Source organism: Pseudophryne corroboree, chromosome 1, assembly GCF_028390025.1.
Source record: "Pseudophryne corroboree isolate aPseCor3 chromosome 1, aPseCor3.hap2, whole genome shotgun sequence".
Taxonomy (NCBI): Eukaryota; Metazoa; Chordata; class Amphibia; order Anura; family Myobatrachidae; genus Pseudophryne; species Pseudophryne corroboree.
Genome location: NC_086444.1, coordinates 402585414 through 402610784, shown reverse-complemented (window position 1 = coordinate 402610784; position 25371 = coordinate 402585414). Strand labels below are relative to the sequence as shown.

At 45.4% G+C, this 25371-nt stretch overlaps 1 protein-coding gene across 3 annotated transcripts in view; it reads left to right on the top strand.

Annotated features, from left to right (window-relative positions):
• TCHP (trichoplein keratin filament binding) overlaps positions 1 to 25371 on the top strand; it is a 62227-nt gene that overhangs the window by 6651 nt on the left and 30205 nt on the right. For all 3 annotated transcript variants that reach the window (XM_063913228.1, XM_063913227.1, XM_063913229.1), the window contains exons 7-9: positions 4677 to 4789; positions 6287 to 6353; positions 8630 to 8802. In XM_063913228.1, coding sequence (XP_063769298.1) covers positions 4677 to 4789; positions 6287 to 6353; positions 8630 to 8802 — 353 coding nt within the window. The remainder of the gene's footprint in view (positions 1 to 4676; positions 4790 to 6286; positions 6354 to 8629; positions 8803 to 25371) is intronic.

Sequence of the window (25371 nt, the reverse complement as noted above, 5' to 3'; positions counted from 1 at the left end):
AGCCTAAGAAAGCACCATATTTTCAGGTACAGTCCTTTCGGCTTCAGAAAAGCAAGCGGGTCAATGGCGCTTCCTTTCTGCACAGAGACAAGGGAAGAAGGAAAAAAGCTGCACCAGCAGCCAGTTCCCAGGATCAAAAATCTTCCCCCGCTTCCTTTGAGTCCACCGTATGACGCTGGGGCTCCACAGGTGGAGACAGGTGCGGTAGGGGCGCGTCTCGGGAACTTCAGGGACCAGTGGGCTTGCCCACAGGTGGATCTCTAGGTTCTGCAAATAGTATCACAGGGATACAGGCTGGAGTTCGAGGCGACTCCCCCTCGCCGTTACCTCACATCAGCCTTGCCTGCTGCCCTCGGAGAAAGGTAGTACTGGCGGCAATTCACAAGCTGTACTTCCAGCAGGTGAAATCAAGGTACCCCTCCTTCAACAAGGCCGGGGTTACTATTCCAAAATGTTGATGTACCGAAACCAGACGGTTCGGTGAGACCCATTCTAAAATTGAAAGCCTTGAACACTTATATACGAAGGTTCAAGTTCAAAATGGAATCGCTCAGGGCGATTATTGCAAGCCTGGAGAATTTCATGGTATCACTGGACATCAAGGATGATTACCTGCATGTCCCTATTTACCCTCTTCACCAGGAGTACCTCAATATTGTGGTACAGGATTGTCATTACCAATTCCAGACGTTGCCGTTGGTCTGTCCCCAGACCCGAGGTATTTACCAAGGTAATAGCCGAAATAATTATCCCGTACTTGGACGATCTCCTTATAAAGGCGAGGTCCAGGGAGCAGTTGTTCGTCGGAGTAGCACTATCTCGGGAAGTGCTACAACAGCACGGCTGGATTCTGAATATTCCAAAGTCGCAGCTGGTTCCTACGACGCGTCTACTATTCCTGGGTATGGTTCTGGACACAGAACAGGATAAAAAGGGTTTCTCCCGGAGGAGAAGTCCAAGGAGTTGTTGTCTCTAGACAGAGACCTCCTAATACGTATACAGGTGTCGGTGCATCAATGCACGCGAGCCCTGGGAAAGATTGTAGCTTCTTACGAAGAAATTCCATTCGCCAGGTCCCATGCAAGGATTTTCCAGTGGGATCTGTTGGACAAGTGGTCCGGGTCGCATCTTCAGATGCATCGGCGGATAACCCTGTCTCCAAGGGCCAGGGTGTCGCTGTTGTGGTGGCTGCAGGGTGCTTATCTTCTAGGGGGCCGCAGATTCGGCATACAGGACTGGGTCCTGGTGACCACGGATGCCAGCCTTCGAGGCTGGGGGGCAGTCACACAGGGAAGGAACTTCCAAGGCTATGGAAAAGTCAGGAGACTTCCCTACACATAAATATTCTGGAACTGAGGGCCATTTACAATGCCTGAAGTCAGGCTAGACCCCTGCTTCAACACCGGCCGGTGCTGATCCAGTCAGACAACATCACGGCGGTCGCTCATGTAAACCGACAGGGCGGCACAAGAAGCAGGATGGCGATGGCAGAAGCCACAAGGATTCTCCGATGGGCGGAAAATCATGTGTTATCACTGTCAGCAGTGTTCATTCCCGGAGTGGACAACTGAGAAGCAGACTTTCTCAGAAGACACGACCTCCACCCGGGAGAGTGGGGACTTCATCCAGAAGTCTTCCAAATGATTGTACACCGTTGGGAAAGGCCACAGGTGGACATGATGGCGTCCTGCCTCAACTAAAAGTTACAAAGATATTGCGCCAGGTCAAGGACCCTCAGGCGATAGCTGTGGACGCTCTGGTAACACCGTGGGTGTACCAGTCGGTGTATGTGTTCCCTTCTCTGCCTCTCTTACCCAGGGTAATGAGCATAATAAGAAGGAGAGGAGTAAGAACTATACTCATTGTTCCGGGTTGGCCAAGAAGAGCTTGGTAACCAGAACTCCAAGAAATGATCTCAGAGGACCCATGGCCTCTGCCGCTAAGACAGGACCTGCTGCAGCAGGGGGCCTGTCTGTTCCAAGATGTACCGCGGCTGCGTTGACGGCATGGCGGTTGAACGCCAGATCCTGAAGGAAAAGGGAATTCCGGAGGAAGTTATCCCTACGCTATTTAAAGCTAGGAAAGAAGTGAACGCAAACCATTATCACCGCATATGGCGGAAATATGTTGCGTACTGTGAGGCCAGGAAGGCCCTAAAGGAGAAATTTCAGCTAGGTCGATTTCTGCACTTCCTACAGTCAGAGGTGACTATGGGCCTGAAATTGGATTCCATTAAGGTCCAGATTTCGGCTCTATCGATTTTCTTCCAAAATTGAACTGGCTTCACTGCCTGAAGTTCAGACTTTTGTTAAGGGAGTGCTGCATAGTCAGCCCCCGTTTGTGCCTCCAGTGGCACCGTGGGATCTCAACGTGGTGTTGGATATCCTAAAGTCGCATTGGGTTGAGCCACTTAAATCCATGGAGCTATAATACCTCACGTGGAAAGTGGTCATTCTGTGGGCCTTGGCGTCGGCCAGGCGTGTATCAGAATTGGCGGCTTTGTCATACAAAAGCCCTTATCTGTATTTCATATGGATAAGGCGGAATTGAGGACTCGTTCCCAATTCCTTCCTAAGGTGGTATCAGTTTTTCATGTGAACCAACCTATTGTGGTGCCTGCGGCTACTTGGGACTTGGAGGATTCCAAGTTACTGGATGTAGTCAGGGCCCTGAAAAGTATATGTTTCCAGGACAGCTGGAGTCAGGAAAACTGACTCGCTATTTCTCCTGTATGCACCCAACAAGCTGGGTGCTCCTGCTTCTAAGCAGACGATTGCTCGCTGGATCCGTAGCACGATTCAACTTGCACATTCTGCGGCTGGACTGCCGCACCCTAAATCTGTCAAAGCCCAGGAGGACCTAGAGTTTGCTCATTCGGTGCTGCAGAGTCATCCGCACTCTCCCGCCCGTTTGGGAGCTTTGGTATAATCCCCATGGTCCTTACGGAGTCCCAGCATCTACTTAGGACGTCAGAGAAAATAAGATTTTACTCACCGGTAAATCTATTTCTTGTAGTCCGTAGTGGATGCTGGGCGCCCATCCCAAGTGCGGATTGTCTGCAATACTTGTGTATAGTTATTGCCTAACTAAAGGGTTATTGTTGAGCCATCTGTTGAGAGGCTCAGTTATATTTCATACTGTTAACTGGGTATAGTATCACGAGTTATACTGTGTGATTTGGTGTGGCTGGTATGAGTCTTACCCGGGATTCAAAATCCTTCCTTATTGTGTCAGCTCTTCCGGGCACAGTATCCTAACTGAGGTATGGAGGAGGGTCTTAGTGGGAGGAGCCAGTGCACACCAGGTAGTCCTAAAGCTTTCTATAGTTGTGCCCAGTCTCCTGCGGAGCCGCTAATCCCCATGGTCCTTACGGAGTCCCAGCATCCACTACGGACTACGAGAAATAGATTTACCGGTGAGTAAAATCTTATTTTAAGCTGTGGACCTCATTCCACCAGTGTGTCATATAGCCCCAGTGCTTTCTGTATATTAGTAGACCAGAACAGATATGATGTCACTACCAAGTCTGAACTGTAAGCGCAATGCAGATTATTGTGAACCCTGGACATAATCTGCCTGTCCTTGGCATACAAGATAAGATTCTCACTAAAGAATCAGCTTTGACCTTTCATTAAGGCAAAGTGTAAAAATCTGTCTATATAATTGAGTCACATGGGCCAATCAGGATTCACTTAGTACTTACATATCCCCTAACATGCAGTAAAGGCAAGCAGCCTTAGAGCTGACTCATGAGATCCCATATGCGTCATCTGATGTGAGGGGGTGTGCATTTTTGGATATTACAGTTCTGTAAACCTTGCTTATACTTTGCTTGCACTTATAGTACTACAAAGGAAACCAAGCATTATTTTAGAACCATAACCTTCTTCGAAAACCTGTCATACATGGCTTCTATGGGACTTTGGGCCTGATTCTGATTTGTACGTAAATCTTTTGGTTTATGTACAAAGCCGATGGTGGGTGCACTGTGTGTGTGGGCAGTAACCATTTTAATTAGCGTACTGTGGCATTTGGGTGCAGCGACTGGCTAGGCACGCCGTGCCTAGGGTCCACAATGGCGATCAGATGCTGCGCAAATGCTGGCAGGAAGTGTGTTTTTGCTACAGACTCCAACTGCTGCATTAGTATTTTAGTTGTACTGTATTGCTCAGTCTCTTACTTGCAGCTATGCAATACTGCACAAATCGGAATCCAGCCCTTTGTTCTTAATTGAATCTGCCCCTTTGGCAGCAGAACATCCACATGAGTGAAAAAGTAGTCCCATCGGCATTAAGTTGCTCAAATGCCCAATTAAAAGTCTGTATTTAACCTTTTAGTTTCATAATTTGATTAGTATGTATTCTTTTCCTTCTGTTTCATGTCATTGTATTTAATTTGTTGAGTCATTGTCCCCTTTATCTACAGCTCTTATGTATATGCCAGTGCTTTCTAATTAAAGCATAAAAATAATATGTCAAAGCCATCAATACCTTTTTACAGGTGCCTCTGACAAATCTCTGGTAACAATAGGGGTATATTCATTCAAAAGTTACTGAGCACTCCAATGAAAAATACCTCTTTCCTGCATGTTTGGTGGTGGTGGTCATGATTCCTCACTTTTATTTAACGGCATAATAACATAGATTCAAGTCTATAAAATATGTGTACCATGGTAGGCCCAGAAGTTGAAGAAGGAACAAGAGGCTTTATTAAGACAACAGTGGGAAGTAGAGGAACTTCAGGAGAAAAGAAAGAAGATTGAGGAAAGCAGGAAAAAAGCAGAACTTGGGTAACTCCATATTATTGGAATTCATTTTCTCTCTCTCTCTCTCTCTCTCTCTCTCTCTCTCTCTCTCTCTCTCTCTCTCTCTCTCTCTCTCTCTCTCTCTCTCTCTCTCTCTCCACTTTGCTGAATAATATGCTACCGCATTATAAAAGCAATGTGCAATATAATGAATATGTTTAATTCCAGCTTTTTTTTTTTTTTTTTTAAAGCTGTATTTAAGGGAATATTGACACACGTAGTATTATATAATGTATACATGTAATGTTTCAAGGAGAGCTTTGTATAAGCAAGTTTCACATCACATGAACTTATAACTAATAAATTATAGCAGAGTGCTGGTAATCAAACCACCGTTTATGCTTAATAGAAACTATGGCAGACGTAAAAACCCATGTAAATAATAGTACCTATAAAAATCAATCCTATATAGTACATTTATCAGAATACAACAGTAGTTCAGATTAGTCTCCCTTTGCACTCCTCCTGAGTGCAGGCAGGTGGCTGGAAAACAGAAGGTGCACCCACTTCCAACAAATGTATACTAAATTCAAAAAATGGTAACCAGCCTCTTGCGCTCCCAGGTAAGTTATAGCAGTCTCACACACCGGTCAGTACATTTATCAGAATGTCCCCAAATATTGCAAAAAAAAAGTCCTTGATAAAATTTTGTGGCACGTCTCTATGATCATATAACTATCTGGTGGAATATAGTGAACAAGTGTCCAACTTATACAGAATAATAATAATATTTAAAAAAAAAAAAAGGAATTACAAAATGACAGGTGACCTATTAACCATGAGTGGAAATCCTGGAGAGAAGTGTACTGATATTATTTTGGCCATTACAAGTACAGCATACTTTTGCTATTATGAGTCAAATTCACTTTGATCAGTCTTGGGAATACATACGCTGCGTTCGAGATGCCAGTATCCTGATGGCGAGAATCCTGACAGGTTTGATAAGTATACTTACCCACTCCTCACCCCCCCACCCCTTCCCCAGCAACCTAATTATAACCCTCTCTGGTGGTGCCTAAACCTAACACCCCCATTCCCCGTAGCCTGACCCTACCCTAAACCCCTCCCCAAGTGCCGAAACCTAACCCACCCCCGTGCATCCTAAACCCCTAGCATAGTTACGATGGGGAATCTGGTGACAGCATTTTGACTGATGTCAGGATTCCGGCGCTGGTATTTCGACTGCCGGCATCCTGAATGCATCCTCAGTCTTGTGCAGGTTACATTTGTGTGAGACCTGATTAAGTTATAGGAGTTGCGGTCCCTAAAATGCGGGCCCTAAAAACAATGTTTACAAGTAGGAGCATTTTTAACATCCTTTATTGAACTGACAAACTTGGATATGTTACGTTAGCTGGCCGTATAGGTTCTGTCTTGGTTGGATATGATTATGAATGACATGACCTAGTCACAAATCATGTTCTGTACACCCCTTCCTAAATTGTCGCAAACTTTTTTTTTTTTGTGGTCTTCTCTTTTTAGTCACTTTCTGAGTCGTCAGTACACAGCACAGATGAAACGGAGAGCACAAATGGTGCAGGAAGAGCTGGTAAGACGTGTGTGTCATATGTGGTCAGGAGATTGACTGTGACTATGTCACCAGTGAGTATGTCATCCTCTCCGTATGCCAGCACTGGAATCTCGACACGTGTGTAATTTACATCGTTACATAGTTAGTAAGGTTGAAAAGAGGCAAAATGCCCATCGGGTTCAACCTGTATTCTGTGTTAAGCTGTTCATCTTATAAAGCACCTGCTGAAGTAATGGTCTAATACCAATTGACAACTACGATTCTACCACTCCCAGATATTAATGTCACTCTGCTAAATGCTATAACCCTGGATACGTTTTACAGTTAGAAATTTGTCCAATCCGTTTTTAAATGCATGTACAGAGTCTGCCGTTATTACCTTCTCCGGCAGGGAGTTCCAAATCTTTATTGCCCGTACCGTGAAGAACCCTTTCTTTCGTTGTGTAATGCTACAAGCATGTGTAAAGTTATAAAATGCTCTAGGTGGCAAAGCACCAGTGTCGGCATACTGAGCTTGACATACTCAGGTAACAGTGTCACTGTTAACCTCCCATACCCAACCCTCTTATATACCCCAGTTGTTAACAAATCACGGTTTACTGGACATTATTGTACATTATAACTATGTTGCAGGTCATCAAGAAGTTCCATAAATATAACAAGGTCACAGAAAGCTTTTATATGGATTATATTACTCCACTGACATCAAAGTTCTTTTAGTTTAAGTTTCGAGAGGAAGCTAACACTTATAATGTTTTAAATATAGCTTGTTTTACTTCTATTGTATAGTGATATCAATACTAATCTCCTCCCCTAGATCATCAGTGGTTCCCAAACTCTTTTCTCAACGCACCCTAACAATCCAGATTTTAAGGATATCCATGCTTGAGCACAGATGAATAAATCAAATAATAAAAATGAATTTAATGTTGTTGTTGTTGTTGTTATTAGATGAATAAATCAAATTGACTTGTGTACTAATTAAGCTACCTGTGCTCAAACTTGGATATTTTTAGAACCTGTACTGTTAGGGTGTCTTGAGGACTAAGGGCCTGATTCATACCTGGTCGCTGCTGTGCATTTTCGCACAGCGGGTGATCCGGTACTAACTGCGCTTGCACCACAATGCGCACGTGCGTTGGACAGCAACAATACCTGGTCGCTGCTGTGCATTTTCGCACAGCGGGTGATCCGGTACTAACTGCGCTTGCACCGCAATGCGCACGTGCGTTGGACAGCAACAAAGGGCATCGCCGGTCAGCAGTGAGATGGTGCGAAAAATCCGATCGCACAGGCGTTCGCAAGATGATTGACAGGAGGAGGCCGTTTGTGGGTGGTAACTGACCGTTTTTTTGGGAGGGTCCAGAAAAAACGCAGGCGTGCCTAAGCGTTTTCAGGGAGGGGGTGTGACGTTGGCTCCGATCACCCTGTTCTGAGCGCACTGGAGGAGTAAGTCCTGGGCTGCGCACAGACTGCACAAAGTGGATTTTTGCAGCTCGGCGTACACATGGGATCGCACACTTGCACTGTGAATTTACACTTTCCCTGGAGGCGGCGACTATCTGAATGCAGGACAGCAAAGTTAGCAGCCCAGTGATCAGATCTGAATCACCCCCTGAGTTTTGGAACCACTGATGTGCATATAGATAGACAGGTTGGCAGACCTTGCATAAATGCTCTGTGTGGATTGGTTGAGGGCTAGTGATGTCATAGCTACTCAAATTCCTGCAGTCTCCGCTTCTGTACAGAAACCTCTCTTTGAACTATTGCTTTATCCTGGGTATCAGTATGAGTACAGAACATGAAAGTGCGGCATCGTGATACTTCAGAGGTGGCGTCAGAAAAGATGTGTGGAATGTCTGAGCAGTGGTTTTACCTTTTTGGTTTATATAGTGGAAGAATGTTGAGGTTTAGTCATGCTTTAAAACAGACAGAAGAAATGTTAAATAAATAAATACTGGGAAAAATACAACCAAATAAAACCTCACATCCACAGATTCAGTAGCTTCTTAAAAACAACACAGGAACTTTCCTTTTGCTACTCAACTACTATCGCTTTAATTATCATATATGGGGGGGAGATGTACTAAGCCTGAAAAGTGATAAATATCACTGTGATAAAGCACCAGCCAATCGGCTCCTAACTGCCATATTACAGGCTGTGTTTGAAAAATGACAGTTAGGAGCCGATTGGCTGGTGCTTTATCACTGTGATATTTATCACTTTTCAGGCTTAGTACATCTTGCCCATGATGTTTACTCCTTTGCTTGAGCCATCCACCTTGTCATTTTAGGAAATGGACATGAAGATTCTTTCTGCACTCTTAAGTAAGGAGGATGAGGAGCAGCGCTTACGTTCAGCCAGAAGGGAGCAGTCTGCTGCTGACACTGCATGGATGAGACGGGTCATTGAAGAGCAGCTACATCTGGAGAGACAAAGAGAGGCAGAGATTGACACTCTCTTCAGGTAACTTTACTTGGACCATTCTCTCCTAGCTTTGAGACATGGGGCCTAATTCAGACCTGATTGCAGCAGCAAATTTGTTCTCTAATGGACAAAACCATGTGCACTGCAGGGGAGGACAGATATAACATGTGCAGAGAGAGTTAGATTTGGGTGGGTTATTTTGTTTCTGTGCAGGGTAAATACTGGCTGCTTTATTTTTACACTGCAATTTAGATTTCATTTTGAACACACCCCTCCCAAATCTAACTCTCTCTGCACACGTTATATCTGCCCCACCTGCAGTGCGCATGGTTTGCCCATTAGAGAACAAATTTGCTGCTTCCATCAACTCTGAATTAGGCCCATAGTTCTGAGCACTTTGCACCTAAAATCGTGCCAAGATTTTGACAGTTGGCTTATGTGTTCCCTACCAATCATTTTGCCTGTTGCATTATAGAGGCAGAATACTATCAACATTTTAAGAAACACAGGGAGACATGTATAAAAGCTAGCAGAGAGATAAAGTGTTGAGAGATTAAGTATCGCCCAGTCAGCGCCTTACTGTCCGTTTACAGGCTGTGCATGAAAACTGGCAGGAGCTGGTTGGTTGGTACTATATTTCTCTCAACTTTCTCTCAAATATGCTGTAGCTAATATTCAATAGTGTTGTCACCACTAGCTCCTGGTTTATAGCACAGACTGAATGACTTCTGATAAAGACAGTGTTCTAAGTCTTGGTTGGTGAAGTATCTGTATTGGATACAGCTGGAAATTGATCTAGTTCAGCTGTAGATAGCTGTATGTCCCTGTTATGTATGATAGTGGAGTGCACAGGGCAACCTATTTATGTATTAATCCTGGATTATGCTCAAAGTTAAAAATAACTGTAATAATGTTACAGATGAACTCCTGAGAATACAGTTGGTGTAACCTCCTTCTTTTTTTTTTTTTTTTTAATTCTTATTCCTGTTTTATTGCTGTATTTGTTCCCATTTCTAAAGTATTGCAGACTATACTAGCACTATAGCAACACATTTTTGTTAATAATGTTCATGTTGCTGAGTGAAAAATGGCTACAGGAAATGTCACAGGAATGAATCATGCATTAGCGTCCCCTGTGATGAAACTAGGAGAGGCAGGCCTCTCTGTTACACACTTCTATATTTAAAGAGGGGGGGTTTGGGTTTGGGGATGCCGCACAGGATCAAAAAATGGATTGTGATGAAAAATACATAAAATGAAATAAAATGTTATCTCAGAGAAGAGCTGACGGTTTAGACAATGGTCTAGGATAAATCACCTTCTACCTATAAGAAAAAATATCTGTGGGTAGAGAAAATGGTGATTGTCAGCGGTGCTCCCAAAGGTCCAAACGTATTTGAGAATAGAAAAAGAGACAGAAAAAAGTGACCTTGGTTGGGAGCACTCCCTCCCGGGAGTGAGTGCTCCCAACCAAGGTCACTTTTTTCTGTCTCTTTTTCTATTCTCAAACACTTCTATATTTGAAAGGAAATGCACCCACTGCTATTTCTAAATAAATGTGAAGCTTCAGTACTGGAGATATATATATATATATATATATATATATATATATATATATATATATATATATATATATATATATATATATATATATATATATATATATATATATATATATTTATTATGTCTCTGTCTCTCTGTGTGTGTATATGTATGTATGTATGTATGTATGTATATATGTGTGTATATATATATATATATATATATATATATATATACATACACACACAGAGAGAGACATATATATATATCTGTGTGTGTATGTATGTATGTTTATATATTATATATATATATATATATATATACACACACACAATATTGTACAGTGCCTTGCCAAAGTATTCACCCCGTGGCTTCTTAACAATTTTGTTACATTACAACCTGTAAAATATATATATATATATATATATATATATATATATATATATATATATATATATAATAAATTATACACACTGCTCAAAAAAATAAAGGGAACACTAAAACAACACATCCTAGTTCTGAATGAATGTAATATGTTTACTAAATACTTTGGTCTTTACATAGTTGAATGTGCTGACAACAAAATCACACAAAAATGATCAATGGAAATCAAAATTATTAACCCATGGAGGTCTGGATTTGGAGTCACACTCAAAATTAAAGTGGAAAAACACACTACAGGCTGATCCAACTTTGATGTAATGTCCTTAATGTCACACTTACCGCTTCGGGTGCGCTGGGTCTCCCGGCGCTCGTCTCCCCCGGTGGGCTCCTCGTAGCGCTGCCTCCGGCAGGTTCCCGGGGTGTGGGCGCCGCCATTACGCCTGGCATCCACAAGAGCGTGGTGAGCGGGTGACATCATCTGCCCCTTCCGCCAATCGGGAGAGGGCGGGAAGTTCAAAGGCAGACGCCGTACAGAGCCCCGGCGCCTGAGTATCGTCTTTTTCCAATGATCACCAGTGCTAGCAGCGTTCAGCATGTTCTCAAGCTGAACGTCTCCTGTGTTCCAGCATTGCAGAGTATCTTTCAGCGGGACATTCCCTGTGCTACCAGCGTTACAGTGTATCACTCAGTGGAACCTTCCCTGTGCTATCAGTGTTACAGTGTATCACTCAGTGGGACATTCTCTGCGTTACCAGCGTTACAGTGTATCTCTCAGAGGGACACCTCCTGTGCTACCAGTATTTCAGGGTATCCCTAAGTGGGACGCCTCCCGAACTTCCAGAGTTACACTGAATCTCAAATCCTCATTTATTTCTTCAGCATCATTCACAAGTTCTTCACTCTTCTGTGTGCTTCAACATCGTTCTCAAATCTTCATTCATCTCTTTAGCATCGCTCACAAGTTCTTCATTCTTCTGTGTGCTTCAACATCGTTCTCAAATCTTCATTCATTTCTTCAACATCGCTCACAAGTTCTTCATTCTTCTGTGTACTTCAGCATCGCCCCCAAGCCTTGGCCACAACTAATTCTTTAGCATTACACGTCTGTTACAACGGCTAAGTTCTGCATGAGGAAAACCTACATCCGGCCATCCCTGCTCCGGCCCAGCTGTGGTTCCTCTTCCCTATCATCGGAAGAACCCCCGAGTTCTCAACACTCCCAACCCAGGTCAGTGACACTTAAAACAAGTCAAAATGAGGCTCGGTAGTGTGTGTGGCCTCCACGTGCCTGTATGACCTCCCTACAACGCCTGGGCATGCTCCTGATGAGGTGGCGGATGGTCTCTTGAGGGATCTCCTCCCAGGCCTGGACTAAAGCATCCGCCAACTCCTGGACAGTCTGTGGTGCAACGTGGCGTTGGTGGATGGAGCGAGACATGATGTCCCAGATGTGCTCAATTGGATTCAGGTCTGGGGAACGGGCGGGCCAATCCATAGCATCAATGCCTTCGTCTTGCAGGAACTGCTGACACACTCCAGCCACATGAGGTCTAGCATTGTCTTGCATTAGGAGGAACCCAGGGCCAACCGCACCAGCATATGGTCTCACAAGGGGTCTGAGGATCTCATCTCGGTACCTAATGGCAGTCAGGCTACCTCTGGCGAGCACATGGAGGGCTGTGCGGCCCCCCAAAGAAATGCCACCCCACACCATTACTGACCCACTGCCAAACCGGTCATGCTGGAGGATGTTGCAGGCAGCAGAAGGTTCTCCTTGGCGTCTCCAGACTCTGTCACGTGCTCAGTGAGAACCTGCTTTCATCTGTGAAGAGCGTAGGGCGCCAGTGGCGAATTTGCAATCTTGGTGTTCTCTGGCAAATGCCAAACGTCCTGCACGGTGTTGGGCTGTAAGCACAACCCCCACCTGTGGACGTCGGGCCCTCATACCACCCTCATGGAGTCTGTTTCTGATCGTTTGAGTAGACACATGCACATTTGTGGCTTGCTGGAGGTCATTTTGCAGGGCTCTGGCAGTGCTCCTACTGTTCCTCCTTGCACAAAGGCGGAGGTAGCGGTCCTGCTGCTGGGTTGTTGCCCTCCTACGGCCTCCTCCACGTCTCCTGATGTACTGGCCTGTCTCCTGGTAGCGCCTCCATGCTCTGGACACTACGCTGACAGACACAGCAAACCTTCTTGTCACAGCTCGCATTGATGTGCCATCCTGGATGAGCTGCACTACTTGAGCCACTTGTGTGGGTTGTAGACTCCGTCTCATGCTACCACTAGAGTGAAAGCACCGCCAGCTTTCAAAAGTGACCAAAACATCAGCCAGAAAGCATAGGAGCTGAGAAGTGGTCTGTGGTCACCACCTGCAGAACAACTCCTTTATTGGGGGTGTCTTGCTAATTGGCTATAATTTCCACCTGTTGTCTATTCCATTTGCACAACAGCATGTGAAATTGATTGTCAATCAGTGTTGCTTCCTAAGTGGACAGTTTGATTTCACAGAAGTGTGATTGACCTGGAGTTACATTGTGTTGTTTAAGTGTTCCCTTTATTTTTCTGAGCAGTGTGTGTGTGTGTGTGTGTGTGTGTGTGTATATATATATATATATATATATATATATATATATATATATATATATATATATATATATATATATATATATATATATATATATATATATATATATATATATATATATATATATATATATATATATATATGTATGTTGAGTATCCCATATCCAAATATTCCGAAATACGGAATATTCCGAAATACGAACTTTTTTGAGTGAAATAGTGAAACCTTTGTTTTTTGATGGCACAATGTACACAAACTTTGTTTAATACACAAAGTTATTAAAAATATTGTATTAAATGACCTTCAGGCTGTGTGAATAAGGTGTATATGAAACATAAATAAATTGTGTGAATGTAGACACACTTTGTTTAATGCACAAAGTTCTTAAAAATATTGGCTAAAATTGAGTTCAGGCTGTTTGTATAAGGTGTATATGAAACACAAATGCATTCTGTGCTTAGACTTGGGTCCCATCACCATGATATCTCATTATAGTATGCAATTATTCCGAAATACGGAAAAATCCGATATCCAAAATACCTCCTGGTCCCAAGCATTTTGGATAAGGGATACTCAACCTGTATATGTGTGTATGTATGTATATATAATAAGAATTTACTCACCGGTAATTCTATTTCTCGTAGTCCGTAGTGAATGCTGGGAACTCCGTAAGGACCATGGGGAATAGCGGGCTCCGCAAGAGACTGGGCACTCTAAAAGAAAGATTAGGTACTATCTGGTGTGCACTGGCTCCTCCCTCTATGCCCCTCCTCCAGACCTCAGTTAGGGAAACTGTGCCCGGAAGAGCTGACACAATAAGGAAAGGATTTGGAATCCCGGGTAAGACTCATACCAGCCACACCAATCACACCGTACAACTCGTGATACTATACCCAGTTAACAGTATGAATAACAACTGAGCCTCACAAAAAGATGGCTCATAACAATAACCCTTTAGTTAGGCAATAACTATATACAAGTATTGCAGACAATCCGCACTTGGGATGGGCGCCCAGCATCCACTACGGACTACGAGAAATAGAATTACCGGTGAGTAAATTCTTATTTTCTCTGACGTCCTAGTGGATGCTGGGAACTCCGTAAGGACCACGGGGATTATACCAAAGCTCCCAAACGGGCGGGAGAGTGCGGATGACTCTGCAGCACTGAATGAGCAAACTCAAGGTCCTCCTCAGCCAGGGTATCAAACTTGTAGAATTTTGCAAACGTGTTTGAACCCGACCAAGTAGCAGCTCGGCAAAGCTGTAAAGCCGAGACCCCTCGGGCAGCCACCCAAGAAGAGCCCACCTTTCTCGTGGAATGGGCTTTTACTGATTTAGGATGCGGCAGTCCAGCCGCAGAATGTGCAAGTTGAATCGTGCTATAGATCCAGCGAGCAATAGTCTGCTTTGAAGCAGGAGCACCCAGCTTGTTGGGTGCATACAGGATAAATAGCGAGTCAGTTTTCCTGACTCTAGCCATCCTGGAAATATAGATTTTCAGGGCCCTGACTACGTCCAGCAACTTGGAATCCTCCAAGTCCCGAGTAGCCGCAGGCACCACAATAGGTTGGTTCAAATGAAACGCTGATACCACCTTAGGAAGAAATTGGGAACGAGTCCTCAATTCCTCCCTATCCATATGAAAAATCAGATAACGGCTTTTACATGACAAAGCCGCCAATTCTGATACACGCCTGGCCGAAGCCAAGGCCAACAGCATGACCACTTTCCGCGTGAGATATTTTTGCTCCACGGTTTTAAGTGGCTCAACCAATGCGACTTTAGGAAATCCAACACCACGTTGAGATCCCAAGGTGCCACTGGAGGCACAAAAGGGGGCTGAATATGCAGCACTCCTTTAACAAAAGTCTGAACTTCAGGCAGTGAAGCCAGTTCTTTTTGGAAGAAAATCGACAGAGCCGAAATCTGGACCTTAATGGAACCCAATTTTAGGCCCATAGACACCCCTGACTGTAGGAAGTGCAGAAATCGACCCAGCTGAAATTCCTCTGTTGGGGCCTTCCTGGCCTCACACCAAGCAACCTATTTCCGCCATATGCGGTGATAATGTTTTGCGGTCACATCTTTCCCAGCTTTAATCAGCGTAGGAATGACTTCCTCCGGAATGCCCTTTTCCTTTACGATCCGGTGTTCAACCGCCTTGCCGTCAAACGCAGCCGCGGTAAGTCTTGGAACAGACAGGGCCCCTGCTGCAGCAGGTCCTGTCTGAGCGGCAGAGGCCATGGGTCCTCTGAGATCATTTCTTGAAGTTCTGGGTACCAAGCTCTTCTTGGCCAATCCGGAACAATGAGTATAGTTCTTACTCCTCTCCTACTTATTATTCTCAGTACCTTGGGTATGAGAGGAAGAGGAGGGAACACATAAACCGACTGGTACACCCACTGTGTCACTAGAGCGTCCACAGCTATCACCTGAGGGTCCCTTGACCTGGCACAATATCTTTTTAGCTTTTTGTTGAGGCAGGACGCCATCATGTCCACCTGTGGCCGTTCCCAACGGTTCACAATCAGCTGGAAGACTTCTGGATGAAGTCCCCACTCTCCCGGGTGGAGGTCGTGCCTGCTGAGGAAGTCTGCTTCCCAGTTGTCCACTCCCGGAATGAACACTGCTGACAGTGCTATCACGTGATTCTCCGCCATCAAAGAATCCTTGTGGCTTCTGCCATTGCCACCCTGCTTCTTGTGCCGCCCTAGCGGTTTACATGGGCGACCGCTGTGATGTTGTCTGACTGAATCAGAACCGGTTGGTTTTGAAGCAGGGGTTCTGCTTGACTCAGGGCGTTGTAAATGTCCCTTAGTTCCAGAATATCTATGTGTAGGGAAGTTTCCTGACTTGACCATTGTCCTTGGAAGTTTCTTCCCTGGGTGACTGCCCCCCAACCTCGGAGGCTTGCATCCGTGGTCACCAGGACCCAGTCCTGTATGCCGAATCTGCGGCCTTCGAGCAGATGAGCACTCTGCAGCCACCACAGCAGAGGCACCCTGGCCCTCGGGGACAGGGTGATTAACCGATGCATCTGGAGATGCGATCTGGACCACTTGTCCAACAGATCCCACTGGAAGATCCTTGCATGGAATCTGCCGAAGGGACTTGCTTCGTAAGAAGCTACCATCTTTCCCAGGACTCGCGTGCAGTGATGCACCAACACCTGCTTTGGTTTCAGGAGGTCCCTGACCAGAGATGATAATTCCTGGGCCTTCTCCTCCGGGAGAAATATCTTCTTCTGTTCTGTGTCCAGAATCATGCCCAAGAACAGCAGACGCGTCGCAGGAAACAGCTGCGACTTTGGGATATTCAGAATCCAGCCGTGCTGATGCAGCACTTCCTGAGATAGTGCCACGCCGATTAGCAACTGCTCTTTGGACCTCGCCTTTATAAGGAGATCGTCCAAGTACAGAATAAACATGACTCCCTTCTTTCGGAGGAGCATCATCATTTCGGCCATTACCTTGGTAAATACCCACGGTGCCGTGGACAGACCAGACGGCAACGTCTGGAATTGGTAATGACAGTCCTGTACCACAACCTTGAGGTACTTTGAACTTGAACTTTTTTATATAAATGTTCAAGGATTTTAAATTTAGAATGGGTCTCACCGAACCGTCTGGTTTCGGTACCACAACACTGTGGAATAGTAACCCCATCCCTGTTGAAGGAGGGGTACCTTGATTATCACCTGCTGAAGATACAGCTTGTGAATTGCCGCCAGTACTACCTCCCTTTCTCTGAGGGCAGCAGGCAAGGCTGATTTGAGGTAACGGCGAGGGGGAGTCGCCTCGAACTCCAGCTTGTATCCCCGTGATACTACTTGCAGAACCCAGGGATCCATCTGTGAGCGAGCCCACTGGTCGCTGAAGTTCCGGAGACGCGCCCCCACCGCACCTGGCTCAGCCTGTGGAGCCCCAGCGTCATGCGGTGGACTTAGAGGAAGCGGGGGAAGATTTTTGATCCTGGGAACTGGCTGTCTGGTGCAGCCTTTTTCCTTCTTCCCTTGCCTCTGGCAGAAAGGAAGCGCCTTTGACCCGCTTGCTTTTCTGAGGCCGAAAGGACTGTACCTGATAATACGGTGCTTTCTTAGGCTGTGAGGGAACCTGAGGTAAAAATTTTGACTTCCCAGCTGTTGCTGTGGATACGAAGTCCGAGAGACCATCCCCAAACAATTCCTCACCCTTATAAGGCAGAATCTCCATGTGCCCTTTAGAATCAGCATCACCTGTCCACTGCCGGGTCCATAATACCCTCCTGGCAGAAATGGACATTGCATTAATTCTGGATGCCAGCCGGCAAATATCCCTCTGTGCATCCCTCATATATAAGACGACGTCTTTAATATGCTCTATGGTTAGCAAAATAGTATCCCTGTCGAGGGTAACAATATTATCTGACAGGGTATCAGACCACGCTGCAGCAGCACTACACCTCCATGCTGAGGCAATTGCAGGTCTCAGTATAGTACCTGAGTGTGTATATACAGACTTCAGGATTTCCTCCTGCTTTCTATCAGCAGGCTCCTTCAAGGTGGCCGTATCCTGAGACGGCAGTGCCACCTTTTTTGACAAACGTGTGAGCGCCTTATCCACCCTAGGGGATATCTCCCAACGTGACCTATCCTCTGGCGGGAAAGGGTACGCCATCAGTAACTTTTTTAGAAATTACCAGTTTCTTATCGGGGGAAAACCACGCTTCTTCACACACTTCATTCAATTCATCTGATGGGGGAACAAAACACTGGCTGCTTTTTCTCCCCAAACATAAAACCCCTTTTTAGTGGTACTTGGGTTAATGTCAGAAATGTGTAACACATTTTTCATTGCCGAAATCATGCAACGGATGCCCCTAGCGGATTGTGTATATGTCTCAACCTCGTCGACACTGGAGTCAGACTCCGTGTCGACATCTGTGTCTGCCATCTGAGGTAGCGGGCGTTTTTGAGCCCCTGATGGCCTTTGAGACGCCTGGGCAGGCGCGGGCTGAGAAGCCGGCTGTCCCATGGCTGTTAAGTCATCCAGCCTTTTATGTAAGGAGTTGACACTGTCGGTTAATACCTTCCACATATCCACCCACTCTGGTGTCGGCCCCGCAGGGGGTGACATCACATTTATCGGCACCTGCTCCGCCTCCACATAAGCCTCCTCATCAAACAAGTCGACACAGCCGTACCGACACACCGCACACACACAGGGAATGCTCTGACTGAGGACAGGACCCCACAAAGTCCTTTGGGGAGACAGAGAGTATGCCAGCACACACCACAGCGCTATTTAATCAGGGATTTACACTAATAGAAAGTGATTTATCCCTATAGCTGCTTTTTATATACAGTTTGCGCCTAAATTTAGTGCCCCCCCTCTCTTTTTAACCCTTTGAGCCTGGAAACTGCAGGGGAGAGTCTGGGGAGCTGTCTTCCAGCTGCACTGTGAAGAGAAAATGGCACCAGTGTGCTGAGGGAGATAGCCCCGCCCCTTTTTCGGTGGACTTCTCCCGCTCTTATAATTGTATTATGGCAGGGGATTTTTACACATATATAGCTTATTAGGCTATATTATGTGTTGTTTGCCAAAGTTAAGGTACTCTAATTGCAGCCCAGGGCGCCCCCCCTCCCAGCGCCCTGCTCCCATCAGTGACCGGAGCATGTGGTGTGCATAGGGAGCAATGGCGCACAGCTGCAGTGCTGTGCGCTACCTTAATGAAGACCGAAGTCTTCAGCCGCCGATTTCCAGGACGTTCTTCTTGCTTCTGGCTCTGTAAGGGGGACGGCGGCGCAGCTCCGGGACCAGACGACCGTGGCTGGGCCTGTGTTCGATCCCTCTGGAGCTAATGGTGTCCAGTAGCCTAAGAAGCCCAAGCTAGCTGCAAGCAGGTAGGTTCGCTTCTTCTTCCCTTAGTCCCTCGTTGCAGTGAGTCTGTTGCCAGCAGATCTCACTGAAAATAAAAAACCTAACAAATACTTTCTTTTCTAGGAGCTCAGGAGAGCCCCTAGTGTGCAACCAGCTCGGGCCGGGCACAGATTCTAACTGAGGTCTGGAGGAGGGGCATAGAGGGAGGAGCCAGTGCACACCAGATAGTACCTAATCTTTCTTTTAGAATGCCCAGTCTCCTGCGGAGCCCGTCTATTCCCCATGGTCCTTACGGAGTTCCCAGCATCCACTAGGATGTCACAGAAATATGTGTATCCTTGACAAAGGACAAATATGTGTATCCTTGACAAAGGGGTGTGCCAACCCCGAAACGTTGGAGTTCGTGTGTATTTTCTAATACATTACGTCTTGCATCAAGTCTTTGAGTGCCGCAGGTTATTTGCTTTAATATAAATATATATATATATATATATATATATATATATATATATATATATATATATATATATATATATATATATATATATATATATATATATATAATATATATATATATATATATATAATATATATATTCTCTGGTGATCAGCAGCACTCCGTTCAGTACAATAAGAGTAGATTAGGCCGGTGCCCTCTGCATGGCATCCCCAACGAGGATGTCTCCACATACAGCAAGCAGTCTGCGGCACTCACGGCTTCCCAGCGGGGAATAAACGAGACCAAGTCGCAGATGTAGTTAACGTTTCAATGTTATTAATTAAACATTTTCGTCAGGACATTAAACACAAATGATCACAACACATACCTATATACCCTCGCGGCCGTCCGTGGCGCCCACCGCCCGCCCGATTCACGTCCATCCAAAGTGACGACACGGAACCGTGCCGGCCGCGGCGTCACGGAGAACCCCGGCACACCTGTGGATAAAACAGCACAGTAAGCTGTATGGTGAATAACAAAACAAAATACAATTGACACTGCAAAACATATGAATCATCGGAACCAATGGTGGAACATTAATGTCCCTCACCACAAATATAGTAACATATGTATCAATGTCACAAAAGGTAAATATTTGCCCACATAATAAGGTCTGTCACAAACCCAAGCATCAGATAGGAACAATTTATAGATAATATTGATTCTTTTACCAGAAGCACATTTTATTAAATAATGGCAACATCCTGCAGCTACATTACCATATTACTATATTCCACATAAGCAAATATCTATATCATTCAAACCTGAATAACAATTCTGCAAAGCATATCAGAAGAAAAATGATATATGCCATAACGCATTATAACCTAAAGGAAACAATGCAGCCCAGGGTGTTCGTTTAACCCTCTGGGTACCCTCTGCCAAGCACTCATTAGCGGTCCTGAGACATCAAATTATCGACCACGTTCCCCCCCTTAAACGTGGAGGCGATACAGGGTTAATACTTTTGAAGGCAGAAGCACGCTGGATCTTCTTGTTGGACACTTTGTCACCCAGAGGGTTAAACGGGAGAATAGATAGCGTGGTGCACCACCGTGCCCGCAGCGTGGCGAGCCCGCAAGGGGCTCATTTGCACTCGCACCGCTGTCGGCAAGCCAGCGGTCGGGATCCCGGCGTCTGTATGCTGCCCACCGGGTACTCGGCCGCCGGCAACTCATACCACAGTTTAAAACTGACACAAATTCTAGCATTAGAATTCGAGTTCTAATGTATACACAGACAATGCCTAGGTCGACCCCATATGGACGACACCGACAAAGGGTTACCATGCATTAGGTCAACACTGACAAAAACTTGACCTTGGAAAGGGTTGACAGGCTCAAGTGGTCAACACAACTTTTTGAGGGGGTTTTGCATTTTATTTTTTTACACCTTTTTCATACTTTACCATTCACATGGACTACGACTGGGAATAGTAACCTGCCTGCAGCAATCAAGGGTACTTGGTACACTAACTGAGGTTCCCTGTGATCTGATGAAAACAACGCACAAAAGAGCCACGCTGTTTTTTTTTGTTGTTTGCGTCAACCATTTCCCATGTCGTCATTTTCATGTGTCGACCTGTGATACCCGTCAACCGTTTCTTATGTTAATCTTTTGTCAGTGTTGACCTAATGACTGTCCACCTAGACATTGTAGATCTCATGTACCACACCCGTAACTTTCATGGGGTGGAAACTTTGGTCCAGGTGGTGAGACAAGTTCTTCAGATCTAACAGGATTCTGTGGTCTAGGACACACTGCACTGGTCAAAAAGAAGAGGAAAAAGGGAGTAAGGTTTATCTTCCCCTCTGAATTTGTTGGGATAGAAAATTTTAATTCTCTTGGTGGTTTAAGGCTCTGTACTAGATGCCAGTAGGAATATCTTCCCAGGGTTGATGCTTCTATCACATGATTAGCTAAAGGTGCGACTCTTCTAGTCCCTAATGCATCATTTCTAAGGGAAAGATCAGATAAGGAGGTTGAAGGTATGTTGAATTCTATCTCATTGGCAGCAGACCTATTCTGGCTTTGGCCTGGGTCAGTGAGGCAGTGGAATGCTGGAGGATTGGTGCTATCTGTCTGGACCACAGTATGTAACGTATAGAGGAAAATAAGGTGTTACCAGTTTGGCATACACACTCTAAATCCCTGTGTGTGTGTGTGTGTGTGTATAACTTTCCTACTAATATATAGTAATATACGGAAGGAATCAATAAATAGTGCAAAATGAAACTTCATAAAATGTGGTCCTCATGTTGAAAATACTGTTGGAGTCAGTGGTCAGAGGAAGGTAAACTCCTGCATGTTTTCTGGGACTGTCCTCTCCTCTGCCAATTTTGGGCTGAGGTTTTTGATCTATTGTTGAGCAACAGTGCGCACGTACAGCGTCCGAATTGCGGTCGCACTGAGGAATTCGTTGCAAAGTGAGTGACAGGAAGACAGCATTTTGGGAGTGCTCAGGTAAACACCTGGCCATTCAGAAGCCATTTTCTGGGCATGCATAAATTAGCAGTTGTGATCTTACTTGCTACTGGAGCGTCCTGGGAGAACAGCTCAGTCTGCGCGTCTACAGAGGCACTCAGACTTTGTGACATGTTTCGATTTACGATGATTGTGAAATGGCTGGTATCAGCCATTTTATGCTGTTGGACGGAAATGATGTGATAGCAGTGGGCGTCCCTATGCTCAGGTTAGCTTCTACCCATATTAGCATATAATCGCAATCGCGTATGGCAAAAGGTATCAACAACAGCAGCATCAAGAACAATCGCACAAGAATGAGCCTCACAGAGCTTGGAGGTAGTGCGTGAGTTAGTGAGAGAGTAGGAGTAAACAAAGGAATTCTTTAGGATAGGTGAGACAAAGGCCTGCTTGAAAGAGACAGTGGCAGAAGACAGGGACAGGTTTCAGTATATGAGGGATGGGATGAAATAGGAGGATGGAGGTGGAGAGGATATATCCTAGCGGATGGCGTCAATCTTGAATGTGAAGTAGGAGGTGAAATGAAGGGCAGAGAGGGAGGCGTAGAATGGCAGAGGAGGGAGTTGAGGGTTGCAAAGAGGTGATGGATTTGATGATGGGAGGAGATGAGATGGTATGACTGCCTAGTACGAGTTAGCAAAGCTGTAGGAGTATGAATTTAAAATGGTGGAAATCGGTGCGATTTCCCCAAGTAACAATTTCTTTGTCTGCTTTCCTATGTATGTCACTTGTGTTTCCATACTCTTTCTTCTGTCTCTCATGCTGCAAAATCTGTTACATCTGCTACATGGTTTTATGATTTGATCTTTTTTTTTGTGCAAATTCCAGCAAGTCTTTGTACACCTGCAACAAGATTGATTAATGTTTCTCCTTCCACTGGTCAAGCCTGGATATGCTGGGGTTAAGTGAGTGAAGAGCCTGGGGACTTTCAAATTTGGCGCTGCTCCTCAAAAGCTTGAATGGTTGAACTGCTGTTAGTTGTGCATTGTTGTTGTTTTTTTTTTTTGTGAGTGCCTGACTAACCGGACAGTGTGGTCCTGGCTGCTGCCAGCGCAGTCTGGATGTAATTTCACACTTCCAGAGTGGGATCATGGCCTGGGGGAGTTTGCCCTCCGCCACCGCTTAGCTTTGCGAGCCTCCAGCACCATTGGGTGGCACCCTGCTTCGGGCCGTACACCCGGGGATGACTGCATTCAGGTAAGTAGCTCCTTCCTGCTATACAGCGCTGGCTCTAGACCAAGTAGAGCCCAGGGAAAGAAGTCCCTTTGGTGCCCCCCTTAAAAAAAACAAAAAACCTTTTCTGTTTTTTCTTTTTTTAAGTGTACTAAATAAAAATACACCTTACCTATATGGTGGTTTCTCTGTAACAGGGAACCTGCTGAAGACATTGATCTTCCCTGGGCAGACAGTGTCTTCAGTCTGTATTTACTACTCATGTACTACATAGTCTGGAAGATGGCTGTTTGAGTCGAAATCTAACCAATGTTATCGTCATACAACAGATGTTCAACCAGACTCGTGCCTCCTGTGTCACCTCCCTGCCCCGTGTCTCTTCCAGCCTCCATTGTCTCTTCGGCTATTTTCCCTCTCTCCAGCCTCCCATCTATCCAGCCTTCTACCCCCTGTCACTCCAGCCCCCATTTTTTCCAGCTTCCTGCTCTGTTACTCAAGCCTCCTGCCATGCCACTCCAGCCTCTGTCTTTCCATACTCCAGCCTCTTACTCCCTTTTATTCCAGCCTCCACGTCACTCCAGCCTCCGGTCAGTCCAGCCTAATTTTCTCTGGCACTCTAGGCTTTACCCCATCTTTCAAGCATCCTGTCTATCTAGTCTCTTACCCTGTCACTCCAGCCTCCTGGCATTAAGGACTCCTAACCACTGGCACTCCAGTCTCTGGTCTTTCCTGCCTCCTGTCACTCCAGCCTCCTGTGTCACCTTATGAGCCAACCACCTTCCTCAACCCATTCCAGTTTACCTTCTTTGTCAGCCTGCCTGCTCCACCTTGCGCTCCTCTTCCTTTCAGTGGTGTGAAGGAAGGATGTGGCAGTGAGCCATTCATGCACCTCTGTGGAGAGTAACTGGGTCCTAGTGCTCTGCAGCTGTTGGGCAGCACTACAAAGGCAGTGAAGCGCGCACCACTAACAGTTGGTGCTGATGGAGTGGCTGCACCTACGTCCCCCAGGCTGCAGCAGCCCAGGCAATAGCACTAACAGTTTGCACCTTGAGCCACCTCTCCTGTTATATACTGGAATCACTAGGCAGGAGGTGTGTAATAGGATGCTGGATCTGTGGATGTTGAAATTCTTATAGGTTCCTACTCCTTTCACTCAGGTACTCAGGCATATCCTGCCTTATTGTTCTAGCTGCCTTGGGGCACAGGTGTTGCTGGCTGTTCCTCCTCAAACCCTATGGGCATTAGGTGTTCCTTTTTTTTTTTTTTTTCCTTCCCTCCATTTCATTCTATTATTCAGTATGGGATGAATATTATTATTATTATTATTAACTTGTTTTTTGTTGTATGTGATTTTCACTATTCCCTACTATTGTAATGATGTCAGGGAAAGGAAATGCTCCCAAGGCCTGGCCAGAGAAGGTGGATCTAATCTGTGCAATATATGAGACATAGGGCCTGATTCATTCCTGATCGCTGCTGTGCGTTTTTCGCACAGTGGGCGATCAGGTACTAACTGCGCATGCACCGCAATGCGCACGCGCATCTGACAAGGGGCATTGCCAGTCAGCGACAGGGTGGTGCGAAAAATCCGATTGCACGGGCATTCGCAAGGTGATTGACAGGGGGAAGCCGTTTGTGGGTGGTAGCTAAGCGTTTATTGGGAGTGTCCAGAAAAACCCAGGCGTTCCTAAGCGTTTTCAGGGAGGGTGTGTGAAGTCAAGTCCGGCCCCGATCAGCCTGTTCTCATCGCACTGTAGGAGTCCTGGGCTGCGCAGAGACTGCACACACTGGATTTTTGCAGCTCGGCATATACATGGGATCGCACACTTGCAGATGGCGACTATCTGAATGCAGGACAGCAAAGTTAGCAGCCCAGCGATCAGGTCTGAATTACCCCCATAGATTCTGGCTCCTAGATTTAAGATTTACCCCCATAGATTCTGGCTCCTAGATTTAAGATTTAAAAAAACAAACAAAAAAAACAAATCTGTATCAAACATTTTATTAAAGCTCACATAAATGGTCAATTTTAAATCTCCAATTCTAAATATAAAAATGACACTCGCTTTTTCAGCAATTT